The following is a 24,994-nucleotide window of genomic DNA, read 5'->3' as shown; positions in this document are numbered from 1 at the left end:
GGGGAAGGTTGACCGGAACTTAGCTCTGGAGACTAAACATGGGTTCTACCACTTCAAGCGTCCAATAAGCAAAGTGGTGGTATTGCACTGGTTGACGAGAGTAATCTAACACCTAGTAAATTTTATTGTTTCTTTCTTGTCAAGGTAAGTAATAGCTTTGATTATATAAAATATACAGGAAGTCCCCAACTTACATGGTTAATTTAATCACTTCAAAGGTGTCTGTATAAGTTGGAAATAATGCAAGTTCCACCAATGCTTAAATACAATACATATATTTTGAGCAAATAGAGAATAAATGAAATATGACATAAATATATGTACAATAAAAATGTATATTGTATAAAAATTTAATAAATATATGTAAAATAAAATTGTACATAACATATTATACTGTATTTTTTATATAAATGCTGTATATTTGGTACTGATGGGAAGTCAAAATACCTAAACCATTTAAATAAGAAAATTAAAAAGCATTATTCCATTCATTTATTATAAAAAAAAAAGATTTTTGATCAAATATTGCCCTTTTCACCCGTTTTGTTATATTAAATATACATAATTGGGCAACATTGGTATGTCCTCAAAACACATTTTCCAATGAAGGAGGAGTTTACTTATGCATGGGTAATATGCACACACATTATTTCTACTACCAAAGTAGTTTTAATGCATCATTTTAATTATATCTCATATTGTCAATACCCTCATAATGAGTTGCCATGGTATTGCACTATCTCGAATAAGTATGGAGAAGACTATTGTTACTTATTCTTGGCAGATACCATCACCCAGACGGCACCGTTTCAGAGCTTATTGGCTCGTCATCAGTGGTGGGCAGGCAACCTGAGGCCATTGCCCTAAACATATTATGTAATTTCCCATTACTGTACACCATCGGGCATCTCTCATATTGTGTAGTTATACTTTGGAGCACCAGGGTACTTGGTGTTGCGACAACCCAATTGCAAATGATGACAAGCAACTGATAATTGCTTTTTTGTGAGTAAATGGTGATAACTAAACAGTATACATGTATATCTTCTTTGTAACTAATAAACTGTTGACGTATAAAGGGCTATTAAATTCAGTTATCTCTTTTTAATATGAATAATATGCCTGTTGTCTTCACCATATCCATTTATCTGTTTTATTTCTCCAGATATTTCCTTAAAAATTATTTAGTGTAATTTTATGATAAAATGTATTTTTCATTTCATATTGATATGTGATATTTTCTCTCTTTTTTTGTTAGATTGTAATATAAATAAAATTTTTCTTATATAGGGAACAACAGGGCCAAAAGGTGACTTTGGTCCTCCTGTAAGTATATATATTCTTTATAAACAATTTTTTGTTGAAAAAAAAATAATTGTCCTTTAATTCATTTGTAATATAATAGAATAATAAAAAAAATTTTGTTATTGAATAGTTGTTTATTGTATACCCAATATCTACATCTTGAGTCACTCTCATCAGTTACTTTTCAGTTATATTCAATAGTGATAAATAAAATAAAGAGAAGCAGGATAATTTTAAATATTCAACTCATCACTGTCACTATGACCTCTGTCAGTGTAAGAGTGTAACTTGCAGCCATGAAAGATCTAAGCATCACATGCCAACCAAATGACAAATTCAGCAAACATATCAATAGAATGACTTGGGTTCATTAATAACCATTCCTGTTACCTCGCTAAACTATACTCTAATTGTTCTAAATAATATCGATGCCACCATTGATGTAGAGGCATATTTGGACTCAAATATGCCTCTCAAATCTGACATTCAGCTCTCAAATGTATGTAATGATGCTGAATAGCTTTGAAACATCTCTTTTTCAGAACTGTCCTGAATATCATTCATACAGCTGATTGCAAGTGAGAGCTGTGATCACTCTTCAATATGGTTGGTTGCTTTACCTTGGCATCTCCTTTCTGCACAGATAGTTAGCAATTTTTTATTATAGTCATGATTTCCTTACTCAGGACCTTGCTATGAGAAGATCCTTGCTTCAGGATCTTCCAGTAGCAAGAGAATTATGAGAGAGTTGGTGCAAGGTGTACAAGTTTCTTCTGGAGAAATATGATAATTAAATACCGTATTTCCCCATGTATAAAACACTCCCATGTATAACACCTTAATTTTGGGGCCCGAAATTTTAAAAAAAATGTATTACATGAAGTTATTGAACTCAAGTTTTATTCATCATAAAATTCATACAACTCATCACTGTCAAAACTCCTATCCATTAGCTTGTCCTCATCTGTGTCTGATGACGAATTACTGTCTTCATATATTGCCTCATCCTCAGTTCCATCAGTTTTGAAATGCCACACTTCTTAAATGACTTGACAACGATCTCAATCTTGATATTATCCCAGGATCTTTTCACCCAGGTACAAACTTCTCCTATAGTTGGTTTCTTCACCCTTCCTGCTGGTGTCAAATTGTCCCCAGAAGACTTCATCCATTGGTTCCATTCGTCTCTCATGGCAGCTTTGAAAGGTTTGTTAATGCTGACATCAAGTGGTTGGAGCTGGGATGTCAAGCCTCCAGGTATGACGGCAAGTTTTGTTTTTTGCTCCGCAGCAATCTTCTTTGTATTTTTTGTTGTGTGCCCTGAACTGATCAAGCACCAATAGGGCAGGTTTGCGTAAGAGCCCACCTGGTCTCCTGCTTCAAACTTTCTCAAACCAGATCTTCATCCCATCCTGATCCATCCAACCCTTGTCATGAACGTGGACAATCACTCCTCGAGGAATGTCTTCTTTTGGCATTGTTTTGCATTTGAAAATGAGCATAGGAGGCAGCTTGGTTCAGTCGGCACAACAAGCTAGAACAACTGTATAATGGCTCTTTTCATGTCCACTTGTCTTCACAGTCCTTTTGGTATGTGCTAATACCAGGACAAACCTGGAGAAAATGGCAAATGGAGAACTGGTAAAACTTCAGAACTGGGCAGCCCTGCACAACCTTACCATTTCAGGAGAGAAAACAAAATCCATACTCCTTAAAGGCAGGCTACAAATCACAAGACCACCTACAATAAAATTAAACTTTACACCCATATGGCTGCACACTGAAGTCAAGCTCCTAGGTATCTTCTTAGACTCGGGTCTTACCTTCCACCACCACCACCTGAAGTATCTAGCCAACAAAATTCAAAGGTACAGTGCTATGATAAGGCAGGTCAGCAGGGCAGACTGGGGGCTGAAGCACAAAGCTCTTACTCTCATATACCAAGCGGTATACGTGCCAATTGTGTGTATGGTGCCTCCATTTGGTACCGAAAAGCCATCCTAGCAAGAAATAAACGTAAGCTGGATTCAATCCAGAGGTTCATGCTCCTTTCAATTTGCAGGGCGTGCCGCACCGTCAGCACCCCTGCTCTGCAGGTATTAACTGGATGTCAGCCACTATACTTAGAAGTGGTTAAAAGAGGGCTTTTTTATCACTTAAGGGAGTTCCAATCCAACTGCTTAATTTTCAACTTGACGCAACAAACGGCACCAGGCAGGAAAGACAATGGATAACCCAACATCTACAAGAGATATGGCAACATGACTGGGACACTGCAACAAAAGGGGCCATCACAAAACGATTCCTTCCATCTATAAGTTCAACTCACCCAGAACCTCCACTCTGGTTTTCGCCTGGCCTCCATGTGACCTTTATCATCACCGGCCATGGATCCTTCCAACAAAAACTGACTGCCATGGGAATTGAGAATGATCCACGTTGCCACTGCAGCGAAGAGGAGTTCTGGGAGCACCTCGTGTATGAGTGCCCCAGCTACGACAACATTAGGCTTAAATTCCTCACCACAATACAGAGAAACTCTCGCAATCAAGAATTCACTCTGCTACTCGAGGAAAATACCTATAAGGCATTAACCACCTACACGCAGGAAACATTTGCACTTAGGCGAGCTAAGATTTCAGAACTCAGAGCCCAAGAACTAAACCGGACCGGCGTGGGATAACTCTCCATCCCCCAGAACAACACAGACATGATCATGCTAACCCTAATAGAGTAGGATCTATTCCAGGCACCATCCAAGGTGCGGGATTTAAAAGTCATTGCAAACCCGAAATGGGTAGGATATACTGCTGGCACCGAACTAGGTGCGGGATTGCTGGCACTGACCACAGTGCGGGATCTACAGGCACAATGTCATTGGCAATTACACAGGGGCACCTGTCCCCTGTGACTTTTAAACCCACACCCTTTCCTATACTTCGCCTAAACTAGGGTGGATTTATTCTCCCCTGTCAACCCACCCAAATTCATTCCCCCTCTAGTCCTCTTCTTCTATGCCCCCCTCTCTCTCTCTCTTTTTAATCTGTTACTTTATTTACTTATTTTATTTATTTTTTTTTTTTTTTTTTTTTATTTATATATATATATTTTTTTTAATATATTTTTTTATTTATTTTTATATTTTTTTCTTTATTTGGTCTCCGTCAGGAAGCTCGGGCAACCCTGGCAGAGGCCAGCCGGAGTATAATGGGCAGCCTGGCTCATCTCCCAGTGGTGGTGGCGAGCAATGTGGGGTTCCCTTAGGGGCCCTGCGGCTAAGCAGCCAGAGATAGAACAACAGAACATTGCACTACTCTGTCACAAACCAGACACCACACTTTTTCTGGCTTTTACAGAGGTTCTGTAATTCTTCACAAAGTACCATGGTGCAGATGTGGGAAACCACCGGTGGCGCCTTCTACAAAATATACCACTATGTTTTCATGGTTAGTTTTCACCCCTTCTTATCAACAGTTCTGTTATTTGGGACATAAAATTGAAGGGGGGACTTTGTCCATATTTGCAATCTGTCCCAACTCAAACTGATGTGTCTTCCAACATTGAATGACAAAACGATGAAATTCAAGGACCTTCTGCTCATAGCTTTCAGGCATCTTTTGGGCAAGCCTGGTGCATGTATGCATGCTTAGTCCATTCCGTTTCATGAACCTGAAGCACTAATTGTGTCCTCCTTTGAAATCAGTACCTTCTTTTTCATCAGCAGTTCTTCTTGCCTCATGCTGAACCATCTTTGTGGACACGGGAATTCCAATTTCCCTTTGCTCCTCAATCCATATCTTCAATTCCCTCTCTAAATCAGGCAATTTTGCTGACTTGCCTCTAATGGCCTTCTTCTGCCGTGGCGTTTTCAGTAGGGTTTCTTCTTCCCATAGCCAGTCTCGGATTGTTTTCTCAGTTGGAGGAGGACCAAACTTACGTTCAGCAGCACAATTTCCATGCACGTTTGCAAATGGATCACTTTTAACTTGAATTCAGCACTGTACGAAAATCTTTTCTGAACCATTTCTGGGCAGAATGTGACAAAACGTAACCTAATATACCGGTAACAAGTACGAAACAATGAGTGCAAAGACAACAAGCGCGAAAAAGCGGGAAATGCAAGTAAAAAAAATCTGCAACCACTGTATAAGACGCACCCAGTTTTTAGACCCCAAATTTTTCGAAAAAAGGTGCGTCTTATACATGGGGAAATATGGTAGTTTATTGCTCTTGGTTTGAGGTAATGGAGATTGGCTTGGTTAGAAGTAGACTTGTATGCAATACTCCATTCTTTAAATTTAAAAGGGTAGCTGCCTCTCCAGTAATAGCTTACATCCAACTTGTTCTTGAACAAGTGAGGGATTAGAACAGAATGGATATTCATATTTGTATGCATAGGAGCAAGAACCATTGTGAATTTCTACAAATTGCCTGTGATATACAGGTGTGTTCAGGATGTCAAATCTACAATTGTGTGAGTGGGTAATAAAGATTTCTAGGAGGATGTAGTTAACCACCTTCTAGTTAACCTTCAGAAGATGATTAATACGAAAAGGGCTGTATAGAAAGTGGTTAATAAAGGATTTTTGGAGGACATATTTGAGAATGAACTTTTCAGGAAGAGATTTCTCAGGCAGCTAAAAGAGTTTAATCCAAGTTGAATCATGGTATTTGAATGGTTTGAATATATGGCTTCTTATGCTATATAGAATAAATAATGGCCTATTAGCTCCTTAACCTATCTCATCAAGATTAGATTAACCATTAACTCTGAAACCTGTATAGCTCCTTCTGCTATGTAGGAAGACTGGGGTTCAGCAGTTTTCTGCTGTTTGATCTCAGCTGCGACTGTACATATGGGAAAATCTGTATGGCTCCTTGTGTTTGCATGGCAGATGATGGTTTGATAGTTCCTCATACTGTCAGACCTCCCTTACAAGGGTAAACTGTCTTTTAAGCCTAGACTGTTCATCAAGGTGACCTGGATGTATGGAAACAACTTATCTGTGTGTGCTATATGCTTATCTTTGAATCTCCTTTTGATATATTGCTTTCTAAGCTGCAGCCGTTGCATGGGCAGTTTAGGAAGACAGCATAACTGAATGACTAGGATATTGCAATACCTTTAGCAAGTACATCTGCTTGATTGCCAGAACTTGCAGGATTGACCAAGGCTGTATTCTAGACACTATTGTTTAGGAGGAGTAAATTAATTGCCAGGATCCCAGGCTTTGAAAAGGGCTTGCTTGGTACATTATTGCTTGCTGTGCCTCATTCTCTGTATATTCTACATCTGTATAATATTGTTCACATGACATTGTACCTCATTTTCTCTATGATATTCTAAATTTTACCTGTGTGTGCTATTGTCTGTACGACTGCATAAATATATGGCAGGGTTGTCCAACATTGGCTGGGAACACCTAGTACAATAAATATATATATATTTAAAAAAAGGCTATGTTTCTGAGAAGAACCAGACAAATAGCATTCCGAATACAGCATGCTTGAACTAATGGACAGAAAGAACTTTGTGTGCCTTGGCCTGCATGACAGCCTCAACCTTCTTGGCATATTTTCTAGAAACTTCCAGTAGATGTTGGCTGCAATTTGCCTCAGTTTCATATACAGTTGTTTTAAAAGAAGGCCATTTTAGCCACAGCATAACCTGGTGCTCCAGTTCAGATGTTCAGTGGAGAAATACTCTAAATTTATGGAAAAATCATATTGTCTTATAAACTTATTAATGTAACTGTTTTAAAATCTTCTGGATCAAGAACAAATACATATATCATTATGAATAATTCAGATAACCTTTCAGAAAAAAATAAATAAAACATACAACAAATTTATTAAATAAATAAACTTTATATTCAAATAAACAAAAAAAAATAAAAAACTATGAAAGAAAGAAAAATGTACTGGAAATTGAAATGTGACATCCATTTCAAGGGACAAAATAGGACCCATAAAACCTTCCTATTATACATTCCAAAGATGAGGCATTTTTTATTGAACATTTGCTTGTAGAGATAGGGAGGTTACAATAGTGATACCACTGTATAAGACAGTTTTGAGACCACACTTGGAAATACTGTGTCAAGATATGAAGCTGCACCTAAAATCATACACCAAGCTTCTTGAAGGGGGTCCACTGATGGACAAGCACTTGGTAAGATTGGCAAAAGGGCACCTGTATAAGGAAAGACTGAATATGTGAGCTGCAGAGCTCAGCAACTAGGCACCTTGGAGGAGATTTGATTGAGGTGAAAGTGAATGAAGGGCAAATTTTTTTCACTGTTATAAATGATTCCAAAACTGGGACCATAAATTCAAATTATGGGGGTAAGGTTTGGACTGGATTGCAGGAAGTTTTCTTTTAGCCATCAAGTCATTAATTATTGGAATAAGTTGCTTCCATGGGTGGTTGAGACTGACAGCTTAAGAAAATTCAAAACTCAGTTGGAGATACTGTATATATAAAATATATTTACAATGAGGAAGGAGTCAAATAGATGTTTTTTTTTTTTTTTTTTTTGGCTAGTGCAGAAAAAGCCTAGAGCTTCCTTGCACCATATGGCTAATACTAATCTATTGAACTTATGAAATTTAACCTAATTTTCCCACTAAAACTGAAGAAGTCATCCTTTTTGAAGAGGATAATAAACAGATGCCAGGCCAACCTGAAGCGAGATAAGTGTTTTTCATTTCAAAGGGTAAGTAATGGACACAACATTGCAAGTGCAGGGTTATAATTGCCTTATACAGTGGGATTATGACCTCCTTGTCTCTGCACACTATTTTTTAATAAATCATTGATAGGACACCGTGGGCTTTCTTGGCAACCTGTTTACACTGCTCAGAGAACTTTGTATCTGCCTGTATCATAATTCCCAGATTTTCCTCATTTTTAATTCAACCCCCACAAGTGTATAAGTTATGTGGTGCTGCCATTGCCCGTATTTAAATACAACCATAAAATTGTTTATCACTACAGTTCTTTTAAATATAAGCTTAGCTTACCTTTTTCCTCTGTGCATTTCTGTTTGGGTTGCCTGTTAGATATAAATTTATTAATGCTTCAAGAAGGGTACTGAAGTAGACTTTACACATCCTTCATAAATATTAGTTGAAATTTTTGTTTATTACAGTAGCACTGCTGTTCAGACTTTGCTGTCAAAATCATTGGCAAAACTGCACCAAAAAGAGATCTGAATTCAGTTTTTTTTTTCACCTGGTTGCATATTCTCTGACATAGCATTGCTAAAATGTAAAGAGTGACTTGAAAAAAATATAATAACTTTTTATATTTCATGCTTCCTTATGCACTTCAGTTTCTCAGCCAAGGGTTAAAAAAAAAGGTAAAGTGCAGCTATTATCAACCCACTGCAGGATGGAAGCCTCCTCAACAATTCATGTTGAGGGAAATGGACCATAATCTGCCACGCTGGTCAGTGCGGGTTGGCAGATCGACCGTATTCAGTAGTCAGGGGCTTGAACCCCGGTCTACTCAAAGAGCGTGTGCTACTGCACACCTGCTCCTGACCACTCGGCTATGGAGGTTATTTCCTTGACTGAAAATTAACTGAACTAATACTTCAGGAAGATATCATTTCTTTTCCTTCAGTGATATTAAGAAGTACTGGAAGCTGTTTTTTTTTTTTTTTTTTTCCCCTTACAATTTCAACTCGTTTTAGTTTGGTTAGGTGGTAGTACTATGGAAATGGGCCCCATCAGTATCAGCATTGTTGTGCTGATACTGATGGACCCAATTAGGTATTGTTAATTGAAAGCATACTCTGATATTAATTAGTTTCTTCATCTCAGATATTTAAATATTGTAGAATATCAGTTTATTTTTGCATTACACAATACAAGCTTCTTTTATATATATATACATATACACAGTGTGTGTATATATACACACACACACACACTGTATTTTCTATTTATTATATATACTGTATTTTATTTTTTTTTATTTGATTTTTTAGGGACCTCCTGGACCACCAGTAAGTAGCCATCATTTCAGTTTTTATTTTCCTTTATTAGCATGGCACATACAGTAAAAACTGAATAGTTTGTTCTAAAGAAATCCGAAAGCTTATAAAGTAAATTAGTATTCTGACTCATGATTTATTAGTATTAGTAGTAGCAAATGATGTAAGGAAGTAAGCTTATACAGCATCAGCCAAAAAACATCCTGTCAATATCCTCTAATAATTTGTCTAATTCTTCCTTAAATTGATTTCAAACTAACTACCCACCTCCACAACATTAGATGGAAGTTCATTCCAACAGTCGGCTGAAAGCATATTTCTGCACATCTATCCTTTAACTATCCTTCCTCAGTTTCAGTTTATATTCCTTATGTGCATTGTCTGAGCTAGAATAAGTTATGTTAGCTAAACAAGTCATTTAAAAAATTTATTTTTTGAATACTGGATGTTTGTCATCACCTGAGACGACAGTGTGTAGTACAACTATTCTGTAGTGGGCGGATGATTTATTTTCTTCACAAAACCATAAAAAATAGAAGGTTCATTGAGAAAGTGATACCTCCTGATTTTTATTTCTCTATATTTCCATTCATACCAGGAAATATTCTTGTTGTGTCAATTGAGTCTTCTACCTATGAAATTATAATGAGATCTTGACAGATAGCAACAGCAGTTGCATAAAATTGCTGTCAATATGCATAATAAGCACAGAGCAATATTAAAATTCTTTGATAAAAAGAAGCAAAATATGCATTGTTCATGAGCTACTGTAGAAGTACCCTATGTTGCTGCTGTACTCTCAGTGCCAGTTCTGTAAAATGTATGATCTCCGAGCATATCAATCTTTGAATGTTTTATAGAAAAATTGTTTAAATTCATCTTTTTCCTAATGCAAATTTGCATTTGATTACAAGAATTACTTTTTTAGCAACTCTCAAAAATGTAAATCTTAACAATCACATTTGCACACACACACACACACACACACACACACACACACACACACACACACACACACACACACACACACACACACACACACACACACATACCACATGCACACACAATGATATATGTCTTTTTAGCTTTATCACAAATTAATAGGAAGAACTTTTACATGTATTATTATCAGAAGCTTTTTCCTGATATAAATTAAGCTTGAATTATGTGGCATCTTTCACAGGAACTCCCTTTTAAGTATATATTTTAAATATATCCTTTCTTCTGCAGACAAAAAGGCATTTTCTCTGAACCATGTAGGGCTATAATATCATTTTCTTCCATATTATTAATAAAACCTTTACAGATATGACTGCTTGCTATAATTTCTCAGTTTTCAATACTGAAAAATGAGAGCTATGACATTTTTCTGAATGTACAACTACTTTCAGAATGAAGAGATGTTTCTAATGCATTATTTGTGCATATCGTGTTGCACAAATAATGCATTTATAAAAATATTAATAAAAGGAAAGGCTTGCTATATTTTCATGAGAACATTATTATAGTTTCAGAATAGTAACTTAAGATTATTTTTTGATTTCTTATAGTATCTTTGTTAATTAATTTTCTTCTGTCATTAGGGTCCTCCAGGTGAAGGGCCACAAATCCCACCTGAGGCTCTGCTGCGAGACTTTTCATTTCAGAGGGATCATCCACTACAAAGAGATTTTGATTTATTGCGTTACAGAAGGAGTGTGCTAGAAGAAGAAGAAGAAGAAGAGGAGGATGATGAAGGTGGTGATAATAATAAAGGAGGCGAGGAAGACAAAGAAAATGCAGAAAATGGATCTGATAAGAATGAAGAAGGAAATAAATCAAAGCGTGATAAGTTACAGGAAAAACTTCTTAAAATGTATGCCAACATTTATGTAATTAGGAAAGAACTGGATGTTATTAAAAAGCCAGCTGGAACAAAACTTAATCCTGCGCGGTCTTGTAAGGATTTGTATTATGGACATCCAGATCTAGAAGATGGTAAATATGAATTCTTTCTCCTATTTGCATTATATGCTTCTAATACACATACTGGCCAAAAAACTACAAACCTTTATTCAGTATTGAATTGCACCGCTTTTGTTTTGAATAACAGCAAGTGTGGCCTGGATTCTGTAAAGTGTTTTAGTGTATTTTGGGTAATTGTAATCATTCTTTCAGCAAAATATCATATAGCTGTGACAAAGTTGAAGGAACAAGACCTCATTGCTGAATAGCTCTCGCCAACATATCCCACACTTTCTCAATAGGGTTGAGATCAGGTGAATGTGTGTGTGGGGTGGGGGGATGTATAAGGTGGAAATCCATGTTATGTCCTCCAAAGCATTCTTGCATGATGTGCTAGAATCATGCAAGAATCGCATGATAGGCCACTTTATGGATGACAATGTCTGTTGCATTGTCATTCATAAAGTGGCCATCATCTTTTGGATAAAAGTGTAGCATTGCAGGGTGCAGTGAATGACATTCAAGGTGCCTCCATAGCCAGGTGGGAAGGAGCAGCAGTGCATACCACACGCTTCTTGATTAGACCGGGGTTTGAGACCATCACCACCAAATACAGAGGATGCAGAAAGGTCAGGGAATGACCACTGCATATTCCCGGAGCAATATGGCCTTAGTTGCTAATGCTCCTAAAAAAAAAAAAAAAAAAAAATTACATTCAACCTTCCGCCAGTATCAATGGATCCAGTCTGTGCCAACAAAACATTTCTCATACCATGATACCACCTCCAGATGCTTGAATTGTCTTAACAAGACAAGCAGGAGCCATCTGTTTGTGAGGTTTTCACCACACTCTGCCTACCATCAATGCAAAACAAAGTGTATCATGATTTGTCTGACTATATGACTTTCTTCCATTATTCCACTGTCCAATCACAACATTCTTGACACCACTGCTTGTGGATTTTTCTGTTTTTCTTTGGAACAAGTGACTTCCAAATAGGCAGGTGACTGCCAATACCCAATTTCTTCACTTCCCTGTGAATGGTGCAAGTTGAAATAGACAGTTCTGGGCTTGGTTTAATTCAGATATTATTTGCTGCACTGGATTTTCTGTTATTCTGTACAGTTCTACTTACAGTACGATGGCTTTGTTCTTGAAATATTATTTTTCTGACACATTTATGCCATTAAGATGTGGAAGAACTGCTTGTTTTCTAGCAGTTCTTCTAGCAAAAGTATCCCTCTCATTAAAATCCTTTGAGATGGATACTTTTGAGAAAATAGTAATGTCTTTCATTTCTTGAATCATGGCTCCTGCTACTAAATGTACACCCATGATAAGAACTTTTTCAAAGTCTAGATAGATCATGCATTTTCCCCATTCTGGCTGTGCAGTCATTATGCTCAGAGGCAACACATCACAATTTTCATTGCATCTATTTGCATTTCAAGACAGTCTGTGACTGTTTTAATAAAGGCTCATATTTTTTGGCTAGCATGTGTATAATGGTGTATTAATCAGACAAATGGACATGTACAACACATTTACAGACATGAGATACATAACAGTGTAAACTATATTTTTGTTAATCCGAATAATAATAGCATAAGTAAAGTGAGCCAATTTATACTCTGAAAATGTGTCATAGTCAATAAATTTATATCTCGCCTAACTACATATCCTATTACATAATATATTACTTGTTGCCATAACAAAATGTATAATAACAAAAGGTAACTAGTCTGGTAGTTTAGTTTAGTGCTACAGGTCAAGTGGCATGGGGGGGGCTCTCTCCAACTCCTCATTATACACTTTGTGTCACAGAACAAACTTTTTCAAGGCCAGATAGTATGTGTGTTATTTTATGTGGTCTGTTGTTCATCTGGCCTTTTTGTTATGGGGCAGCACACGCTTCTTGATTAGACCGGGGTTCGAGCCCGTCACCACCAAATACGGGGGATGCGGAAAGGTAAGGGAATGACCACCGCATATCCCGGAGTAATATGGCCTTAGTTGCTAATGCTCCTAAAAACCAAATAACGAACAAACGAATGTTATGAGGCCCTTGGAAAACCAAGGTCCCCCAGTTACCCATCCACTATCATGGGGAAGTGGGCTAGGAAGTAGGGTGTAAGGTCTTTGGCTCAGGCAAACTCTGGTATTGCCTAAACTTGCTAGGGAGGGCCCCTAAAAAAAAAAAAAAAAAAAAGTAGAAGTTTCTATGGAAGAGAGCACTGGGGTGATAGTATATAAGTTATGGAGTTATAGGTGAAGGCAAAGAAAAGGTGGATGATAGGGAAAGCTTCCACCAAGAATTTGGGAGTTAGAGGGATAGAGGGGCATCCCTGTGGAGCGCTCCTCTATCCCTGTAACTTTGAAATTCCATGAATTTTTTAATGTCTATAGCATTCCAATTTAAAATGCTTTCCCACTTATATCAGTGTTTTAAGATGCAAAGAAGGAATAAGCCCTATGAAATCCTACTATAGGAGGCCATACATGTTTAGAAAACAACTCATGACATGGTTAAATTCCAAGCCTTACTCAAATAAGTTCATAATCACTATATCAACTGAAAAATAACAATGATGAATCACATAATTGTGAAAAAAAAGTTAAGGGAGTACACTAATCCAAATAAAAACCCCCAAAAATTTAGGGTAAAAAATCTTTTCAGCAATATTTCAAAGTAGGAGTTTTTATTTTCTAGATAAAACAGTTTTTCTTTTAGGTAATCTGTAGGTGAAATGCACCAGTAAATTAATTGCAAGTCATATTTCCAGTATTTGTGTGCTTTTATCTAGCTTAAGTGCTCCAAATTCTATTTTAAGTAAATTTACTTTAAATAGTCCCATTGTTCTAAAGGATTACCCTATACATTTTTATTTCTTCATTTTACGTATTGAAATTTTTTAAATTCTTATTATCATATAATTTTTTGTTTTGTAGGATGGTACTGGATAGATCCAAACCTTGGTATGGCAGATGATGCTATCCAGGCCTTCTGTAACATGACTGCTCGTGGTCAAACTTGTGTATTTCCAGATAGTCACACCTCAATGGTCAGTCTTTTATTTGCTAAAAATTTAATTAGTAATAATAATAATAAGTTTTGTTAATTTTTACTGAAAAAAATGAATTTAGTATAATCTTTAATAATTAGCTATTTTGGTTATTATTAAAATCATTATTAAAAGTTATTAATTGTATACTATATAATATCGGTGTAGATACACCATAGTTTACCCATAAATTTGAATTACATGGTGTATCTACACCGATATTATATAGTTAATCACCTAAACCTATAAGAAATTATGCATTCCATCTTCTAATGAAAGTTATTAATATATTAATTTATTAATGTATCATTAATATATATTATTAAAAGGCTAGTAATTATTAAAAGATTATTATACATTAGGGGTGGGGAAAACTATGCATCTTAATGCATAGCTTTCCCCACCCCTTATGTATAATAATAAATTAATAAAAATGCATAGCAAGCTTATGCAGCATCAGCCAAAAAAAAAAACAAACCCTTCCATTTGTTCCAAATGCCTGTCCAGCTCAGCCTTAAATTTATTTAGGCTTCAACTTCCACAACAAAAGATGGAAGTCTGTTTCACCCAATCAAGGCAAATTTCTACACATCTATTCTATAACTGTCTTTCCTCAATTTGAATCTGTGCCCCCTCAGGTTCTTAATCTGAGCAAGAGGAAGAATCCCATCAGCATTCAGCTTATTCAACCCATTCAAGGTCTTATACACCTCAATCAGATTACCTCGCAGGTGCTCTACTCTTCAAGTGCTGCAATTTGCAGAACTTAAGCCTTTCTTGGTAAGAGCACCCCTTGTGTGCTTACCAATCTTGTTGCCCTTCTTTGTACTCATTCTAGCAACTCTACATCCTTCCTAAAATTAGGCCTCCCGACCTGTACACAGTACTTTAGGTGTGACCTGACCAATGCCTTGTATAAGAGGATAACCACCTCCCTGGCCCTACTAGCAAAATTTCTATATATTATTGACAAGGCTCCATGACCTGCCCTGGCAGCCCCTCTGCACTGCTCAGCAAACTTCATATTTGATTGCACAATTACCCCCAGGTCTTTTTCACTTTCCACTTCCCTGAAAGTAGTACCACACAGTTAGTACATTTCTCTTCAGTTATTGCTATATGCAGTACTTTGCATTTGTCAATGTTAAACTTCAGTTGCCACTTTTCAGCCCATTTGCCCAACTTATCTAGATCCAGTTAGAGTAGCATACTGTCTTTACTGCCATTAACAACCCTCCCAACCTTTGTATCATCTGCAAACTAGCACCTGATATATTCCTTAATCAATATCATTGATTAAAAAAAAAAAAAAAAAAAAAACAATGGGCCCAACACCAAACCCTGGGGAACTCCACTAATAACATTTGTCCACAAAGAGCAGTGTCCCATGATTACCACTCTCTGTTGTCTCCCACTCAACCATCCCTTTAATCATTGTAGCAACTCAACCATACCTCTCCAATTTGTACAGCACTCTTCCATGTGCAACAGAATCAAAAGCTTTCCTGAAATCCAAGTATATGATATCAAAATTATTTTTGGCCTTCGGTTCCTTTGTGACCACATCATAGTATCCAATCAAATTGGTCACACAAGACCAACAGTAAATTCTAAGTGGGAAGCATTCAAGGAATTAATCGTGGAAGCTACTAAAAGTTTCGTACATATTAAGAAATATTGTTCAAGGAGTAGGCCTAAATCGTTATCTAATGAACTAATGAGACTCGTAATAGAGAAGAAAAATGCATGGGATGCATATAAATTATCAAGCGACTCAGAAGCCTATAGCAGATATAAGCTAGTCTGTAATCAGGTCACAAAGGAGGTTAGGCAGGTGAAGGCAGATTATGAGAAATCTTTGGCAAAAGATGCTAAGAAAAACAGCAAGGATTTCTTTACTTATATAAACTCTAAAAGGAAGGGGATGAATCTGATTGGTCACTTGACATCGATTGTTCGACTGTTGATGATCCTGCTCAGATAGCAAACAAACTGAATGAGTATTTTGCATCTACGTTCACACATGAGGAATTATTAAGGTTTGAAAATGGCAGAAGGTTATCAAATTGTAGAGGGGTGCTTAATGATTTTGTAATAACTGAGAGCAAAGTGGAGGAGAAATTGTTAAAGTTAAACATAAGAAAAGCACCTGGGGTGGATGGCATCTATCCAGTTATATTAAAGGAGGCGGCAAAGCAACTAAGCAAACCCTTAGCCATAATTATGAGAGCATCCTTGGACTCAGGGGAGGTTCCCACGGACTGGAGATGTGCAAATGTATCCCCAATTCACAAAGGGGGATCGAAGGGTGACACGAGTAATTACAGACCAGTTAGTTTAACTTCTGTTCCGGGTAAAATAATGGAGTCACTGGTTAAAGATGCATTGCAGGATCATCTAGACAAGACTGCAGCAATAATTCAGACACAGCATGGGTTTGTTAAGGGAAAGTCTTGTCTGACAAATTTGATAGGATATTATGATGTGGTTACAAAGGAACTGGATGCATAAAATAATTTTGATATCATATATTTGGATTTCAGGAAAGCTTTTGACGCTGTTGCGCATGGAAGACTATTGTACAAATTGGAGCAGAATGGTATTAAGGGTAAGTTGCTACAATGGATAAAAGGATGGTTAAGTGGGAGAAGACAGAGGATGGTAATCAATGGGTGCTGTTCTTCTTGGACTAATGTTATTAGTGGAGTCCCACAGGGTTCGGTGTTAGGTCCACTGTTGTTTTGTATATTTATCAGTGATATTGATGAAGGTATATCAGGCTTAATGTCGAAGTTTGCAGATGATACAAAGGTTGGCAGGGTTGTTAATGACAGTAATGGCAGTGTGCTACTGCAACAGGATCTAGATAATTTGGGCAGATGGGCTAAGAAGTGGCAACTGAAGTTTAACCTTGACAAATGCAAAGTACTGCATATGGGTAGAAGTAACCCCAGAGAAACGTACCAACTGTGTGGTACTACACTTAAGGTGGTAGAAAATGAAAAAGACCTGGGAGTAATTGTGCAGTCAGATATGAAGTTTTCTGAGCAATGCAGACAGGCTGCCAGGGCAGGTCATATGGTTTTGTCAATGATATATAGGAATTTTGCTAGCAGGGAAAAGGAGGTGATTGTCCCTCTGTATAAGGCAATGGTCAGGCCACGCCTTGAGTACTGCGTACAGGTCTGGAGGCCTCATTTTAGGAAGGATGTAGATTTACTTGAGTGTGTACAGAGAAGGGCAACAAGATTGGTGAGGGCATTGAAGGGATCCTCTTACCAAGAGAGGCTTAAGTTCTGCAAATTGCAGTGGCTGGAGACTAGGCACCTGCGCGGTGATCTGATTGAGGTCTATAAGGCCTTGAATGGGTTGAGCACGCTGAATTCTGATGGGATCCTTCCACTTGTTCAGATTACGAACCTAAGGGGGCATAAATTCAAATTAAGAAAAGACAGATGTAGATTAGATATGTGGAAATTTGCCTTTAGCCAGCGGGTGGTTAATTGCTGGAACAAACTTCCATCTGTCGTTGTGGAAGTTGATAGGTTGAATAAATTTAAGGAGGAATTGGACAGGCATTTGGAGGGAATGGTGTGATTTTTTTTTTTTTTTTTGGCTGATGCTGCATAAGCTCATACACTTGCTTTCTTGCATCAAATGCCACTACTACTACTACTACTACTACTACTACTACCTCCCTTTAACAAACCCATGCTGTCTTAACTATTACTGCAGTCTTGTCTAGATGATCCTACAATGCATCTTTAACCAGTAATTCCATTATTTTCCCTGGAACACAAGTTAAACTAACAGGTATATAGTTACCTGTTACCTTTTGATTTTTTTTTTGATTTTTTTGTTTGGTTTTTAGGAGCATTAGCAACTAAGGCCATAATCCTCCGGGGATATGCGGTGGTCATACCCTGACCTTTCTGCATCCTCCATATTTGGTGGTGACGGGCTCGAACCCCGGTCTAATCAAGAAGCGTGTGCTACGCACTGCTGCTCCTGCCCACCTGGCTACGAAGGCGCCTATCACCTTTTGAACCCACTTTGTGAATTAGTGATACGTTTCCCCACCTCCAGTCCATGGGGACCTCTCCTGAGTCCAAAGAAGCTCTCATAATTATGGTTAAGGGTTTGCTTACTTCCTTTGCTGCCTCCTTTAATATAACAGGATAGATCCCGTCCACCCCAGGTGCCTTTTTTATGATTAACTTCAACAATTTCTCCTCCACTTTACTCTCAGTTATTAGCTGTTTAAAGTTGATTGACTGGAATTTCTGGGTTTGTCACTCACACACTAGCAAGGCTTTTGTGGATTTATTGGATGATTGTTTTCTACATCAGCATGTTCGGGAGGCAACTAGAGGGAGTAATACTCTTGATTTGATTATCAGTAGTGATTCTTCAAGCATTAAGAATCTGCAGATAAATGAACCACTAGAGGGCAGTGATCACAGTGTGCTGAAGTGGGATTTACTCAAAGAGGTAACTACCATCAGGTATAAAGGGAAGGGTTTTTGCTTTCGTAAAGGCGACTACGATGGTCTGAGACAGTATTTAAATTCTATACAGTGGGACCAACTGATGATGTTACCAACAGCAAATTCAAAATGGGAAGCATTCAAAGAACTTATCTTGGAAGCTACTAGGCTTTACATACCAACTAAGAAATATTGTTCAAGGTTTAGGCCTAAATGGATGTCAGATGAACTAATGAGACATATGGCAGAGAAGAAAAATGAATGGGATACATATAAATTAACATGTGACACAGAAGCCTGTGATAGATATAAGTTGATCTGTAACCAAGTTACAAAGGAGGTTAGGCAGGCGAAGGCAGATTGCGAGAAATCTTTGGCAAAGGATGCAAAGAAAACCAGCAAAGAGTTCTTTACTTATGTAAACTGTAGAAGGAAGGGGATGAATCAGATTGGTCCACTTGATATCGATGGTTCAACAGTTGATGATCCTGCTCAGGTAACTAACAAACTAAATGAATATTTTGCATCAACATTCACACATGAGGAGTTATTCAGCGAGGGGAATGCCAGAGGTGTATGCAACTCTGGCAGTAAGCTAGATAATCACAAGAAAGGCACCTGGGGTGGATGGGATCTATCCAGTTATATTAAAGGAGGCAGTAAAGGAAGTAAGAAAACCCTTAGCCATAATTATGAGAGCTTCCTTGGACTCAGGGGAGGTACCCATAGACTGGAGATGTGCAAATGTGACCCCAATTCACAAAGGAGGATCAAAGGCTGACATGAGTAATTATAGACCTGTGAGTTTAACTTCTGTTCCAGGAAAATTAATGGAGGCACTGGTTAAAGAAGCACTGCCGGATCATCTAGACAAGACTTCAGTTATAGCTCGGACACATCATGGTTTTGTTTAGGGAAAGTCTTTCCTGACCAATTTGATTGGATACTATGATGCAGTCACAGAAGAGCTGGATGCAGGGAATAACTTTGATATTATATACTTGGATCTTAGAAAGGCTTTTGATACTATTGCACATAGAAGACTGCTGCACAAATTGGAACAGTGTGGCATTGGAGGCTAATTGCTGCTATGGATCTTTATCCATAGCAGCAATTAGCCTCCAATGCCACACAAGGGTGGTTGAGGGGGAGAAGACAGAGAGTGGTAATCAATGGACACTTGTCATTGTGGACTAATGTTATTAGTGGAGGCCCTCAGGGTTCAGTGTTGGGTCTATTATTGTTTTCTGTATTTATAAATAATATTGATGATGGTATATCAAGCTTAATGTCCAAGTTTGCAGACAATACAAAGGTTGGCAGGGTTGTTAAGGACACTACTGACGCTATGCTGCTGCAACAGGATCTGGAAAGGTTGAGCAGATGGGCTGAGAGGTGGCAAATGAAGTTTAACATTGAGAAATGTAAAGTATTACAAAAGGGAAACAGCAACCCCAGATCAACATATCAACTCTGTGGTACTACACTGACAGTGGTAGAGAATGAAAAGGACCTGGGGGTAATTGTACAGGCAGATATGAAGTTCTCTGAGCAGTGCAGACTGGCTGGAAGAGTAGCTCATGGTGTCTTATCAATGATATACAGAAATTTTTCTAGCAGGGATAAGGACGTGATTATTCCCTTGTATAAGGCAATGGTCAGGCCACACCTTGAGTACTGTATACAGGTCTGGAGGCCTCATTTCAAGAATGATGTAGAGCTCCTGGAATGAGTACAGAGAAGGGCAACAAGATTAGTGAATGGAACAAAGGGTTGCTCTTACGAAGGAAGGTTTAAGTTTTGCAAATTACAGTGTCTGGAGACTAGGCACCGGCGGGGTGATCTGATAGAGGTGTATAAAGCCTTGAATGATTTGAGCATGCTCAATGCTGATGGGATTCTTCCTCTTGCTCAGAATAATCACCTGAGAAGGCATAAATTCAAATTGAGAAAGGCAGATGTAGGATAGATGTGCGGAAATTTGTCTTTAGCCAGCGGGTAGTTGGTTGGTGGAACAGACTTCCATCCCTTGTTGTGGAAGTTGATAGTCTAAATAAATTTAAGACTCAGCTGGACAGGTATTTGAAACGAATGGAGGGGTGAAGTGGAAGTGTTTTTTTCTTGTTTTTTTTTTTTTTTGCTGATGCAGCATAAGCTTGCTTTCTTGCATCATCATATGCCTCTACTAATGCTAATGCTAAACGCTACAGATTAATAGTTGGGATTCTAGGTGCTTTTTTATTCCTGTGAATCAGGAATATTTTTTGAAATTTCCTGGGAATTTTTAGGAATTTCACTCTTATATACTGTGTAATTTTTGTGAAAAAAATAGCATAATAAAAAAAAGATCTCACGTCACAGTAATTCATTAAAATGCAGTTAACCTCTCACAAAGTAACTTTGTAAAAACAATTAGTAAATATGTTATTTAGCTCTGCTTTTGGTAGTAAAATTAGTAGCATTATTAAAACAACATGCCTAATTTTTATTATTATTTCCTTATAAATATGGCATTTCATAAACATTTTTTTTAACTTCTTTTGCATATTTTATGCTTTCATTTTTAATCATTTGCCTGAATTTGACTCAAAGCACTTTGGATTACTTAAACATTTTATCAATAGCACCAATTTTTTTTTGTCTTCTTTCTCCAAAATAAAACCATTCTTTATGTCAATCATTATTTAATTTACAGTTAATTTTATTAAGAGTTTTAAATAAAAACTGAAGAGCTTCATGACTAGGTAGGAAGTTTGTATCTGCACAATTAGTGTCTCTTAGGCTGCAACATATCAAATAACTCTTCAATAATTTAAAAAAAAAAAAAAAAAAATCTATACCCTGGCACAACCACACCAGTCAGAAGTGTACAATTCATTATTGAACAAGAATATTATCATTAACCTTATTTTGTGGCCATGAAAATTCAGACCGCCAACTCTAATGTGTACAAGATTTGTTCAAAAAGTATGCAGATTATGCTCATGAGTTCAAGGTTGAGACAAGAGTGCACTGCAACGAAGCATAATGTGTTTAGACATGCTACATCCTTCTTCCGACATAGTAAGCTATTTCTTCACTTAAAAAATCTGATATTTTCAGTCAATAATGAAGACATGTTTTCACATCTGATATTTCAAAACATTGGAGTGCACTGATCAACCTGTGCATATTAAATTTTTCTTTAAAATTGTAAAAACATTCGATAAGAATATCAGTGTTTTACCATGGTAAAACATCTGATATTCTTAAAATAGCACTAATGACCTTAAGAGTAAGAGATCTGCAGATTTACTTAACAAGTACAGGTCAATGCTGAAAAACAGTCGGGAGTTAGGATTAGATTTGAAAGTGTCTGCAATTTCTGCCTAAACACAATAGGAGGGAGTTTATGATGAAAGCCTTGTCATTTGTCCTTGAAATTTGTCAAAAAAAATTTCAGAATTACCCTGAGAGAGAGAGAGAGAACAAGAACAAGAGTTGGAAGTAGAAGGGAATCACCAAGAAATAGCAGAATGATAATATCCAGCTAAAGACCCAGAGTGTGCCAAGCCCATACTCACCAGATGTGAGCCCCTGGAGTTAACATTAGCATTAGCAAGGGCACATGATGCAAGAAAGCAAGCTCACGGGGTAGAATTTTTTCAGCTTGGTCTGTGCTTGCTAACAGAAGAGACTGCTTCTACAAGGGATGGGAAACACTTAAATAGAAAGGGTGAAAGAATATTTGCTGATGCTATCGAGGCAGTGTTAGGTGGGTCGGAAAACTGCTAGCTTGGGGGGATTCACAGACTAAAAGATTAATGGTAGCCACAGGCAGAAGAGAAAGTAATTCTTGCGCTGCTTCTATTGTAATGAGCAGCAGCCTAGAGAGCAAGTTGCTCGGGATTTCAAGAGCAGCTGGGAGTCATCATGGAACAAGTAAATACATGGGCTGTGTTAGGGTAACAAGGAGTAAGAACAAGTGCATGTATATTTGCATGTACACTAATGCTAGAAGTATAGTAAATAAAATTGATGAATTTGAAGTGCTGATCAAGACATCAAAGTCAGATATTGTTGGGATATCAGAGACGTGGTGTCACAAAGATATAAGCAGTGCAGAATTGGAATTTGGGGAGTACATTGTGTACAGAAAGGACAGGCAGGGTAGGAAGGGAGGAGGGGTTATGCTATTAGATAAGAAACACATAAAATCTAAGGAAGTGCATCCAGTTGACATGGGTGGACAGTGCAATGTTGAGTCTATTTGGTGTGACATAAACACTGGGAATGGGAAAATAAGAGTAGGAATATGTTATAGGCCTAATGACACTGATGAGTACAATGAACAGTTGTGCAGAGAAAGAGAATGGGCCAGTAAATCAGAATGTATTCTAATTGGAGATTTACCTTTCAGTAGATTCACAGGAATTTGTGGGTTGGTCACTCGCATGCAAACAAGACTTTTGTGGATTTATTGGAGGATTGTTTTCGACAGCAACATGTTCGAGGGGCAACCAGAGAGACTAATACCCTTCATCTGATTATCAGCAGTTATGATGCATGCATTAGGAATTTTAAACTCTTAATGTATTATGCCTTGTGCATTTAGTTATTTTAAATATTGTCATATACACCTTTTGGCATCTCTCATATTGTGTGATTATCTTCACAACTGGGTCATCATGTCTGCAATACCAGGGTACCTGCCCACCCACTGATGATAGGCCAATAGCCTTAGCATTAGCATTAGCATTAGTAGAGGCATTTGATGCAAGAAAGCAAGCTTATGCAGCATCAGCAAAAAAAAAAAAAAAAACCCACTTCCACTTCACCCCTCTGTTCGTTCAAAATACCTGTCCAGCTGAGCCTTAAACTTATTTAGGCTATCAACCTCCACCACAAGGGATGGCAGTCTGTTCCACCAACCACCCGCTGGCTAAAGGCAAATTTCCGCACGTCTATCCTACATCTGTCTTTCCTCAATTTGAATTTATGCCCTCTCAGGTGATTTTTCTGAGCTAGAGGAAGAATCCCATCAGCATTGAGCATGCTTAAACCATTCAAGGCTTTATACACCTCTATCAGATCACCTCGCTGGTGCCTAGTCTCCAGACACTGTAATTTGCAAAACTTAAGCCTTTCTTCGTAAGAGCACCCCTTTGTTCCATTCACTAATCTTGTTGCCCTTCTCTGTACTCGTTCCAGCAGCTCTACATCCTTCTTGAAATGAGGCCTCCAGACCTGTATACAGTACTCTAGGTGTGGCCTGACCATTGCCTTATACAATGGAATAATCACCTCCTTATCCCTGCTGGAAAAATTCCTGTATATCATTGACAATACTCAATGAGCTACTCTTGCGGCCCGTCTGCACTGCTCAGAGAACTTCATATCTGCCTGCACAATCACCCCCCAAGTCCCTTTCATTCTCTACCACTGTCAGTGTAGTACCACAGAGTTGATACGTTGCTCTGGGGTTGCTTTTTCCCATGTGTAGTACTTTACATTTGTCAATGTTAAACTTCATTTGCCACCTCTCAGCCCATCTGCTCAACCTTTCCAGATCCTGTTGCAGCAGCATAGTAGTAGTAGTAGTGGCATGTGATGCACGAAAGCAAGTGTATGAGCTTATGCAGCATCAGCCAAAAAAAAAAAAAAAAAAATCACACCATTCCCTCCAAATGCCTGTCCAGTTCCTCCTTAAATTTATTCAACCTATCAACTTCCACAACGACAGATGGAAGTTTGTTCCAGCAATTAACCACCCGCTGGCTAAAGGAAAATTTCCGCACATCTATTCTACATCTGTCTTTTCTTAATTTGAATTTATGCCCCCTTAGATTCGTAATCTGAACAAGTGGAAGGATCCCATCAGAATTCAGCGTGCTCAACCCATTCAAGGCCTTATATACCTCAATCAGATCACCGCGCAGGTGCCTAGTCTCCAGCCACTGCAATTTGCAGAACTTAAGCCTCTCTTGGTAAGAGGATCCCTTCATTCCCCTCACCAATCTTGTTGCCCTTCTCTGTACACGCTCAAGTAAATCTACATCCTTCCTAAAAGGAAGGATGTAGATGGTGGCTTGATGATGATGGCTTGATATACCATCATCAATATCATTTATAAATACAGAACACAATAATGGACCCAACACTGAGCCCTGAGGGACTCCACTAATAACATTAGTCCACGATGAGCAGTGTCCATTG

General features: G+C 37.8%; 1 protein-coding gene across 1 annotated transcript in view; it reads left to right on the top strand.

Annotated features, from left to right (window-relative positions):
- The window catches only part of LOC150083829 (uncharacterized), a 607,249-nt gene that overhangs the window by 569,918 nt on the left and 12,337 nt on the right, over positions 1–24,994 (top strand). Inside the window, exons 57-60 of the mRNA XM_090375392.1 lie at positions 1,291–1,326; positions 9,300–9,317; positions 10,889–11,282; positions 14,200–14,312. Coding sequence (XP_090231518.1) covers positions 1,291–1,326; positions 9,300–9,317; positions 10,889–11,282; positions 14,200–14,312 — 561 coding nt within the window. The remainder of the gene's footprint in view (positions 1–1,290; positions 1,327–9,299; positions 9,318–10,888; positions 11,283–14,199; positions 14,313–24,994) is intronic.

Source organism: Mastigoproctus giganteus, chromosome 6, assembly GCF_048544385.1.
Source record: "Mastigoproctus giganteus isolate SK-2022 chromosome 6, ASM4854438v1, whole genome shotgun sequence".
NCBI lineage: Eukaryota > Metazoa > Arthropoda > Arachnida > Uropygi > Thelyphonidae > Mastigoproctus > Mastigoproctus giganteus.
Note: the sequence above shows the minus strand (reverse complement) of the source record. Positions and strands in the feature narration are given on the sequence as shown.